The sequence below is a fragment of the Falco rusticolus genome, chromosome 3, assembly GCF_015220075.1.
Source record: "Falco rusticolus isolate bFalRus1 chromosome 3, bFalRus1.pri, whole genome shotgun sequence".
NCBI classification, from domain to species: Eukaryota; Metazoa; Chordata; class Aves; order Falconiformes; family Falconidae; genus Falco; species Falco rusticolus.
The window spans coordinates 42,045,523-42,056,788 of NC_051189.1; the positions used below are offsets into that span (position 1 = coordinate 42,045,523).

The 11,266-nt window shown below is 40.0% G+C and overlaps 1 protein-coding gene across 1 annotated transcript in view; it reads left to right on the forward strand.

The window, feature by feature from the left end:
* CPA6 (carboxypeptidase A6) overlaps positions 1 to 11,266 on the forward strand; it is an 84,841-nt gene that overhangs the window by 61,216 nt on the left and 12,359 nt on the right. Inside the window, exons 7-8 of the mRNA XM_037381724.1 lie at positions 10,420 to 10,530; positions 10,768 to 10,858. Coding sequence (XP_037237621.1) covers positions 10,420 to 10,530; positions 10,768 to 10,858 — 202 coding nt within the window. The remainder of the gene's footprint in view (positions 1 to 10,419; positions 10,531 to 10,767; positions 10,859 to 11,266) is intronic.

Below are 11,266 nucleotides of genomic sequence, written 5' to 3' on the forward strand. Positions count from 1 at the left end.
GTTTTTTTATTACAATCTACTCCAGCATGAGTTCTAGCCTTGACTCTCTATTCCACAGGTCTAGGTGTTAATAACAGAGTCACAGTTTGTTTCTGCAGAAGGCATCCCTGAATGCTTCTAGTCTCTCAGCTTAAGATTATCAGATGTTTTACCAGGGTTAACAATACTGACAAACCCTACCTCATGGTCACTGAATTTCATGTCAGTAAAGTGGATGCCCTGCACACACAGGTTTGGAGCTTTAGATACCAGCTAACAAGCCACAGAGAAATGTCTGTGTCTATATTGTAGTAGAATGCCAGTTAAGTTACAATGGAGTTCCACCAAACTTCAAGCCTTACTCTGCTGGAAAGGGGTGGAAAAAAGGCCCTGACTGGAAATATTGAGACCAATGGTGGAGTAGGGAAGCAATAGAAACTAAAAGGAAACGGAACTGATTACATGTGGCCTACTTTGAAGGCAACCTGCAAAGATAAATGAATCTAATATAATCCATCCACAATGAAATATTGGGGGGGGGGGGGGGGAGGGGGGGGGCCGAAATAAAAAAGCTTTGTTAGCTTAGATTTTTTAAAAGACTACACGGAATCTAATCATACATTAAAATGTGTTAGTAAATATTACAAACTGGAAAGAGCGGGAATCTATTATGCGTTATTACTTTGTAAAAAGCAGTAGAGCTTAGACACAAAATTTATCAGACATAAAAATTATTTATCCAAAACTAAATAGTCCTCATAGAAACAAAGAAGCAAAACCTATAGACTTTTTCAAAAGTACAATTATATATGTATATGTGTAAATTAAGAATATTTAACTGCTCTTCATTGGGTGTGCAGTTGTGGGAGGAGAAGCAGAATTCAGATATCTAATTATCCAGACCTCAAATTTAGGTTTTTAGCATTATTTTAAAAATCTGAAATATGGTTCATAGGCTGCTATTCAAATTAACATCAAAACTAGATCCTGTTTCAGTTTTAGTGGAAGCAGATGAGGATTCCCATTACATCTGGTTTGACTTTTTCCCTCTAATAAATGCTGCCATTTGATCCATGTCAATGATGTATGACCTTCATCCAACGTTCATTCATACAACATTTTCAGAAAACAACATCATTTTCAGAAAACAACATATAAGAGATGTGTTTAAGGTGCACTATTCTTTGTTTCTGATGCAGGGATTTGTATTTCAAGATTAGAAAATTCAACAGATTTAATCAAAAACCTTCAAGAAGCAAGCACTGGTTGTACTTCCAGGCAAAATGTTCTAAGAATCCACTGGCAACTGTAAGGGAAATGTCCATTAAGATCAAGTGCATCCCTCTAAGGCAGTGGCCTTATCAGGGCCTCAAATGAAGGTGCAATAGCCTCACACTTTGGAAATGCAGTAATTTCCACCATCACCTTCTCCCATCCTCAAAAGTGGGCCTTTTTAGGAAGAAAAGAAAACTGACATATGTTGACCAGATACAGTATATCTGCATCTCAAATGTGAACTTTGGCATGCTCTTCCACAGACTCCCTAGGCTCTTACATTTTTCAGAAGTTTACATCTTGAGGACTTTCCTCAAAATAATATTGCTGTTCTCTGAATGTGGGTCATCTTACATTGCGTTGCACATAGCCACTTTTCTTTAGTGTGTGACTGTTGTGGGATTTTTTCCAGGGTGATCAGTGCTACTGTCTGCTTCTTCTGCGGCAGAACCTAGCCAGTGTCTAAGGTCTTTGCTGAAAAAAGTGTTCAGAACTACTTCCATACTTTCTGGATTTGATTAAGGTGACTTGATAAGTTTGGTTCAGGCACTGACTTTGCGAGACTACCCATGAATGTTCCCTCACCCCTATCCACAGGCCAACTAGAAAGGAGCTGTATAGTAGAGGAATCCAAATCCATACCTCTGAAGCCCTGCTCATCCTACAGCACTGTATCATCCCTTAAAGATGGTCCATAATAGCTGTCTCATCTCAGAAGAATCCCAAATCTGAAAAGAGTATCAGTATGCTCTGTATACTTTCATTTGTGAGATGCATGGCTGGAAGTCCAAATTCTGAAATGTGGGTGTTCTATGATCCCAATTATATGAGTTCCCAAATAATTCAAGGTGATGTGTTTGTGTTTTATGGTGCACCCAGGGAGCAGACAGGTAGCCCCAGACAAAGAAGTTAAAGATTGAGGGCAGATTATATATTTTTAATTTTATTTTTTATTTTTTTAATGCTGACATTGGTATTGATTGCTGCCAAAACCACGCCTGAATCCCATCTTTTCACTCCATAATAATGAGCTAAGAGAGACACACAGACTGTCCAAGATACAAAATGTCAACACCTGCCCCTGGTATTCTGAGCTTGAGTCTGATTTATGAGTCATCTTGTGGGATGCATACTGCCAATTAGCCAGCCATTAGGCTTGTGGACCAGGCCCCAGAGACCAGTCTTTACCAGGAATTTTGCAGGGTTCAAGACCTCAGATTCTTCCACAGGAATGTTTATGAAGTGCTTGACTGTAATGACAGGATACCTGAAATAACAGCACATACACAAAACTGAATAAGGACAACAGTGCGATCAGACACAGGGCCAAGCAGCAGACCCAGACAGCGTCAGTGTTAAAAAGGGTTGGCTCTTCTCCTGCGTTGTGCATGCCATATGGTCAGAAGGCCATAAAACTGTAAATATTCTGACTTTAAGATCTGCTGAAAGTCAGTGTAGCACTAATTCTGCAAAATTCCTTAGTACATGTCCTGATGGACAAAACATCTGCAATATGCTGCATCAACAGTCGGAGCAGCACTCAGTCATTCATTCCAGTGCTGAAGCCGACAGACACTGTCAGGAAACCAGCTTCACATTTTGGATCATTTCTGGGTCTTGCTGAGCTTCATCAAAAATGGTAATCCTTTAGGAGTCAGAAAATTTATTTCCCCTTGCTATCCATAACTACCAGAGCCTCAAAATGCTGTCTGATTATGAAATCAGGTACCAGTTTTTCACCCACTTCAGATCTTGGGGGCTGTAAGATAGTTATGTGAAGCAACACACAAATGTTTCTTAAAGATCATATGCTTGACCTATCAGTTGTCCACAGGCTTAAGTCTTTTGAACAGGTATAGCTGAAATGCCACATTCCCACAATCCAGGATCTCTGACTAAAATTAGATTAAAGGCTGCTCATTGTACCTGTATTTAGTTATTCTTTGAGACAATGTAGTTACTTTGCCCCCCATGATAGGCTTTCCATGTCCATTTTTTAGAGTTCTCCAAGCAGAAGTTTTGAACCGCGGAGGAAAGGACGGACCTGAGTGCCTCTCCCTGTAAGGCATACATACACTGCTGCTCCTGGGGACAGATACAGCACTGCTCTTAACGTATCTTTGAGGGCTGGCTCTCAGAAACCTGAAGAGCTTTTGAAATAATTTGAAATATTCCAAAGTGATTCAGAGGCATGCAAGGCCAAAACAAACACTGTACTTGTAGCTTTTTCCTTTCACCCTGTTGCTGGATACATTCTTTTTTTCCAAGGTCTGTTCCCTTTAACTAAAGCTCTAATGTTGGTTTGACTTGAATTTTTTTGTTGCTTTTTAAACCATCACATCATTCTGCTGTATGTAATCTTCCTATCTGGGTTTTCCTCCTGTTCATCAATTTTTAGAGCCTTCTTGTTTTAGGAAGGCCAGAAGCGTCTAAGGGATGTATCTTGGCCCCCTGCAGCCTCCTTCACAGCTGCCAGTGATGAAGGCACAGTGAAGACTGGGCTTTTTTCACCCTGAAGGACCAGTCACCTGGTGACACATCTCTACAGGAACACTCTGCAGCTCTTTCAGTAAATGCAATACAATCACTGAAGATTAATTCTTATTTTTTGCCAGACTCTAATCTCCCCAGTTGTCTTTTTAGCTGCCTCACCTCAGAAAAAATTTACTTCTCTGAGTGCTCCCTATATATTCATTATCCGGAGGAAAAGTCCATCTGTTTCATCCTGCAGCATCTATATTTGAAACACTCAGCCTTACTTATCTTTAGCTACCTCATTCTTTTCTGTCAGGAGCTTCTGCCTCAAACACTATTTGTTTTTTCTCCACAAGAGAGATCACCTCTTCCAGCCTCTTCACTCAGTACTTCATTCATCAGCCTTTCAAGAGCAAGAGGTGCTGGTACAAATGCAGAATCTCTTTTATCCTCGTGATATTTTTTTTTCACCCTCCAAATGCTGTTCCTGATATTTGACATTTCTGTGTGGCAATCACACCTATGTGCATGTAGTTTCTGTTTCTGCTCAACATCCCCCACTCCGCTCCTCAGCTGGTTCAGTTCTGATGTAGTTCAGTTATTTTGGCAGCCATCTTCTATCCCACTTCACTCGAGTATCTGCATCTCTCCAGCGCATCCTTGCTACTGAAAACAGAGGTTACTAATGTGCACCGCTTCTGAGGGGAAGGAAGATAAAGCAGCAGTGAACACTACGAACAGGAGTTTCCTGGACAGGGCCCTCGGTTGTGATGCCGTTTTTTTTTTAATGGAAAAATCTAACCCAGTGCCGAAAAGATGGAGTGCAGTACCGTGGTATCACCACACCGAGGCATGTGATGCATTGTTTTAAAAGCTGCTGATGCAAACCGTTTTCATGCTGTGCAGTATTTCTTTCTCTTTTGGTCCATGGTGGATTTTCCCAGGTTCTACTGAACAGTAAGGCAATTTAGAGAAGGTGTTTTCCTTTCCTTTGGCATCTTCACAATGGCAAAAAAAAACCAGTTAAAATGGTTTGAAGTTTTCCTTTTCCTAAAGGAAATAAGTACTGCATTATTCTCTTGTGCAGTACCAACAGCAACTCAGCTGCATCCTCCTGCCTCCCCATGATCTTAAGACGGCAAAAATTGCTTTCGTTTTGCTTGCAGCTATTAATTTTTCACAATGTGGATACATCTTGATAAAATAAAGGTAACCCTGCAGCTGTGTTGTGCCTGTAGTAGGAATTCTTCAATGACACTTGCCAGTGCAAACTCCTAGTTGTAAGACTAGGACATTCAAATTCTACCCTGTGAAGGCTTTTAAGCTGTTGAGTACGTTCTTCCTCAAGGCATGAAGAGAATTCACATTGTTGTTCCAACATATTACTTGTCCTAGGGAAGAAATTCTGCTTTATATTTTAGCAGTCCACTCCTGTATAATGATGCTGAGTAATTAGGGCCTCAGTAAAACTAATGATATGAAGAAACATTACTGAATATGAGAAAGAACTGTGGAAGAAAATTCTCTGTGTTGGACAATTTAGGTGTTCCAGAAATGGAATTACAAGCAATAATTTGCATCTTAATTATCTGACTGTATCTCAACAATTTAATTAAACAATGTATTCAAGTGAGTTCTGGTGGGTTGCCTTCAATATGTACTACCCTGGACCAACATAACTAGGATGTAAAATTCAATAATTAAACTTTTTAGAGGTATACATCTCTGTGGGTCTCCACTAAGTTGGTGGGCATTAGTTTCATACCGATACTAGCAGAGAAGTTTGTGTAACCCCTTTCAGAGCATTCACAGTGCTTCAGAATCACTCAGGCCTTTCCCTTCCCTGCTGGGCTGTCCTTGAGTTATTTGGGACCTACAAGTGTTTTTTTATGTACTACCTTTCAGAATGGAACCAAAACGTTGCGTCTCCTATTTCCACTACGATCTGTCTTAACTATACAGCTTCTTCCCCACAAGATCCTGCACTTGCTTGGGCGGTCCCAGCCTTGCGCAAGCTTCCTGGAACTGCTGTTTGCTTCGCTAACACATCAACTATGCCATCATCTCTCTGCCTCTTCTCTGCTTCAGCATCTTCTCCTTTTGCATCCTTAAGTAGCAGCATAAGCAAGCCTTTGGGATCCTGCAGGTCCTTCCTGTAAGATTTTTTGTGGGCTTTCTTCTCAGTGTTGCAGAGCAGTTGCAGCACACTCATCTTTCTCAGGTGTTGTTTCTGGGCTCCTCCTGTAGGAAATGCTCCCAAAGAGGGAGGAAGATTTTGCTAGATATTAAAAAAACATCTGTGTTAAAACATGTGTGTTAATAAATCACACACAATTCAAGCTTCAGCCTTGAAAATGTGACCCTTTGTTTTAAGCCATTTGTTTTTAGATACTCAGCTGTATCTTAGTCTCAATAACAGGCTTTACCACTCTGCTTGTGATTTGAGTGCCAAAACAGGACACTAGCAGTAAAAGGGGAAATGGACATAAAAAAAGATACACTGCTTCCAAGTACAAAGACAGAGCTAACTACTAATTTGCCAAACTGGTAAGTGGCAATGAAGGCATGAATGGCAAATCATGGTGTCACCCTGCTAAAGTATAAGATGTACAGACAATAGTAAAACATTGTATGTTACCAGCAGAAGGGATGTTTTCACTGGTATCTTAATAATGGCATGCAGTTTTGTTGGAGGCAATTTTATGTGATTTCTGGTAGAACAGCAACAGAGTCAATCCCTGTGCTAAAACAGTAACTGTTTAATTCAGTGTGATTGTTTAATTCAAAACCAGAAACAGCAAAAGCTGATTGTTACCCTCCATTTAATAACAATTAATTGTGGGACAGCAAATCATTATTAAGCTCCACTGCAATTTCAGAGTTTCTCTCAACCCTGTCTCCTTGCTTTGTCCTTCTCAGTCAATCCCCTTATTTTATAAAAAGCCCAACTGCATCCTAAATCCATTTTAAAGTCTTGCTTTTTATTGCCTTGGCAGTTTACAATATAGCTCTTTTGTTCACTTCATCCCTCAAATTAAATTTCCTGTGGACCAGATCCTCAGGCAGCCAAAGCTGGTGTAGCTTTATCAACAGCCATCACTCTACTGATCCAGATGATCAAGCCCCCTCCTATTAATCATTGGTCCTTTCCCCCGTCCCCTGGGCAGATTGCTTGCATGGTGTTGGCAGGGTTCCTGTATCATCTGTTCATTCACTAATAACACTATTCAGCATTTATTGGGCCAGTCTGGCGCTCTGCACATTCAGCAGCAAAGCTGCTATTGATTGCATGATGGGGAAGCAGAAGCAAGCCGTATAAAGTCATGTTACTTTGTATTCTGGGAGCTCTGGGCAGACTAGAATGCAGTTAATTCACTAATGGTTTATATTTCTCTTGCTTGTGTTGTAGTGAAGAGAAAATTTTTCAACACTGCCAGGGGGGATGGTTCGCGTGATAGTTGTTTGGAGGATTTGAGAGTCATGTCACAAAAGACAAGTTGTGGGCTTCACTCCAGCAAGGACACACCTTAGTAACTTCAGGGCACATTGCCAAAGACCTCCCAGTTAAGGGAGGTAAGATTATACAGTCTGTGTTGCCTGATGACATATATCAAAGAAAATCACCAGATAAAAACAGTATGAAGAACAAAATCTTTTCAGCAAGAAAGAGTAAATGTGATCGCACTCCAGGTTACACCATCTACACTCTTGCTTTCTATGAAGAAGCCATACCACATCCTTCACATTTTTAATGAAATGCTACTCTAAACCGGTAACCAAATTATTAAGAAAAGCCATATATGCTTTAAAGAACAGAATTGAATGATTGATATATTTGGCTCTAAACCAACTTCAAGACTAAAAATTTTTAAGAGTATTACTGGAGACTATAATGCTTTCTGAAGTCTGTCCTAGTACTTTGTCAATGACAGCAGGCATTAAAATAACACAGAGTATGAAAAATGAAAGAGTATCAAAAATGAAAGGGTGCTTTGCATTTTGCAGTCTGTGTTTTGGTTTGGTTTTTAAATGGTGGTGCTTTTACCTCACAAGAAAAGTATATTCTTCACAGGGTTTAAAAAATATCGAACATTAAAAAGTCTTAATTCAAATGTTTTCATTGTGTCACTTTTTGAAAATGTAGAAAGGTTCTGAAAAATTTTCAGAACTCATTCTTGCAATTTTTAAGGAGTGTATTACCTTAAATGAGTTATCTGTAGTTATTTTAAGAAGATGATTTTAAAAGTGTTTTAAGGAGTTTGATCTTACAGCACTGCAGTTTATAATACAGTATATAACACTGCAGTGTAACAGAATGCATGTTACATTACACATGTAACTGCCAGCAAAAGAATGGCTAACATAAATACAGATACAAGCAAATATGCCGATCTCATTATCACCGATATGTAAATACCCAACATGGAGACACAACCTGAGCTTAATTTGTTAATACTGCCTAAAACCAGAAAAGCATCAAAAAGTCAGGTAAGTGGTGTGTGGTACCTTATTTCCTCCCCAGCCAAATTACTTCTCCCTGAAATAAGCACGATAGAAAGGTTCATTTTCCTTGACTCAAGTTTTGGAGCACACTTCAGTTCTGTTTCCACTCTTTGAAAAGTGTTACAGATTTAACATCCATACTTACTGTATAGGCTCTTAATCCTGTGAAGATTTGGTGCAGGGCTAGTTTAATGCACTGAGTAGCCCTAGTTACTTCAGTATGTGTTTTCTGCATGTGGAACACCAGTGAAACAGAGCCCTTGTTTTCATGGTCATTATTTTTGAGTAACCATTGCTTTCCGTTTTGACAAAATTACTTTTTACTATAGCTAGAATCCCCTGAATACCAGTATTTTACCCAAATGTATTTGTAACCTTTATGTGGCTTCGTAATACAAGTAAATTGAACGTAAATACAGTACCATTCCAGCTAAGGATTTTTGAAGAATTTCTGGCATGTGGGCCAGGGGACCTGTGACGCCTGCACTGGCCGAGGACTTTCTCCCAGGCAGCCTGTACATCCACCAAGCTTCCCTTCAAAAGCCCACTGTCGTCCTCTTCTCTCCTGTGATAACCCTGCCCTCTTTCAGCATCTCATCCCACCCTGCAGTGCTCCACGCCATGCTGTATGCTGTCCCAGCTGCTGCCAAAATCTGATTTCATTCTGTGCCGTGCCCTCTTTGCCCTCTATTGCTGAGCTTCCCCTCTTGCCTGGCTGAAACAGAAGAGGACCTCAGTGTAATTGTAATACGAGTTGTATTTTCTTGGCTATTGAAAGTAACTGAGAAGCAAGAGAATAGGGTCTTTTGAACACCTTTTTCACGCACTGGGTGTCTCAGTGGCTTTGCAGGGGGATCATGCGCTGCTTTGGATCTGTAAGTGAGGCTGAAGGACCTGCATGTGCAGAGCACTGCTGGGAGGGAAATTAAGGCTGGGTGAGAGGAAAGCAGTGCATGACAGAAAGATAGTTAATGAACAGCTCAGAAAAAGTGTAGGTCCTCAGTAAACAAAAAGATGTTCAGACTCCTCCATGAGTAAATTTCAGACAATACATGTCCAATTGGATGGGTATTTCATAGAGATACTCCAAAAAAATGTCTGTCAGCTCCCATGGCAGCTTCAATGCTTTGAAGAGCTACATGATTAGGAGCCCAGAAGTATCAAATTCCCATACTTTACACTGTTGCCTGGCATTTGTCATTCAAAAAGCTTTTAGCTTACAGCAAACATTTCCCTTTGTGCCCCCAAACACATGTTACTTCTTGGATCTGAAGGGCCAGAAATAACTGCAGAGCAGAAGGCTGTAATCACAGCACCAGGAGGAGAGGAGTCAGCCTCAGGCATCCCTCGAACCCAGCATCACTGTGATGTGCTGTCCGCCTGCCAGGTGAAGCACTTGATTCCTCACCTTACAGAATCGAGACGTAAACTTTGAAGGATGCAAATTTGATTCCCAGCTATGACAAGGGAAAGTTTTTGCTACAGCATGTGGAGTCCAAGCTTCCTGAAACTAGGAAAGGAGCATTTCTGGTACTAGCAAACAGAACTGCTGAGGAGCCTCTGGTTTGCTGCATTTTCCTAAAACTTAGAATGGAAAAAAATACTTTCCCTACCTAGACTTCCTCTATTAACCTTTATACTTGAGGTTCTCAAGTAGAAGGTTTTCTAAATTATAAAGGAATAAGCTGCATATATTGATGATTGTGCACATAGTAAATTACTTTGAATACAGCAAAAGCTTGTGTAATGTGAACCTTAAATGTTTTAAGACATGCTCTGACCAAATCATTACCTGGTGGAAACAACAGCACTCCACTGTCTTGCAGGAGCTAAACTTACTTCCTAAACTAAGACTCTATTCTACTGACTTTCAGTTCCTATGTCAATAAACATTTTGTATGCATTTGCTTCTCTGTAATATGAGTTGTATTTTCTTGGCTATTGAAAGTAACTGAGAAGCAAGAGAATAGGGTCTTTTGAACACCTTTTTCACGTGTTCACGTGCTGCCTTTAATCACATCTGCAGGAAGATGTCAGCCTTTCAAGTACAGCTCTAAGGATGTCAGTGGTTCTGTGAGATCAGGTCTCTGTGCTGCTAAAGGGCATGTAGCTGTCACCCTGTCACAATACTTAATCGGGAAATTATTTTTATTATGGAAACTACTTTCTTTGGCTTTTCTGTTTTAGGCTCTTCAAATGTACCAGATTGATCCTGCCATGAGGAAGATGCTAACTCAGCTGTATTTCTATGTCATGCCTGTATTTAACGTGGATGGATATCATTTTAGCTGGACAAATGTAAGTAGTATCAGTAGTATTACTCAAAAAATTGTTCAGACAGGAAAGAGCGAATGGTTGTTACATCATTCAGAGATGACTTTCTGTATAATCTGGTCTATCACTTTGTGGCTTGCAAAATGGAAGTAAATTATTCCAGTTAAAATATGTTTATCATGGTGGATTATTATGTGTCCAAATAGAATTTTTCCAAAATATAGTAATACTGCTATTTAACTATTTTATAATTTATGTTAGGATCGATTTTGGAGAAAAACAAGATCAAAGAACGCAAGGTTTCGGTGTCATGGTGTTGATGCTAATCGCAACTGGAAAGTGAAATGGTGTGGTAAGTCTGGAGATACTTTGGTCACCAGTTCGGATTACCCTGTTTTTAATTACCCAGCAGAGTAAGTAGGTTAGGGCACATCCATTGTGAAGCCGCAAGCCAGGGCTCAAATCTTCCTCCTAGTTTCTAAAAGATAAAAGTTCTGAACTTTGGAAAACTACATCTCATCACAAATAAGAAGTTTTCATGGCAAGTGTGGCAAAAGTAAAAAAAAAACAAACGCACATACAGCTATTCTGTGTTTCTGCAGTCAAGTAAATTGAAGCACAGTATTGTGCCTGGCCTGTCACATTACCTGACTACAGCTTTAGGAAACGTTTCAAACTTCATTTTATTTAATTTGTCATTTCTCTGAAATGGCTTTAGCTTTGGAAATGTCAGGCTTGCTCTGTTGGCCTCACAGAGAAA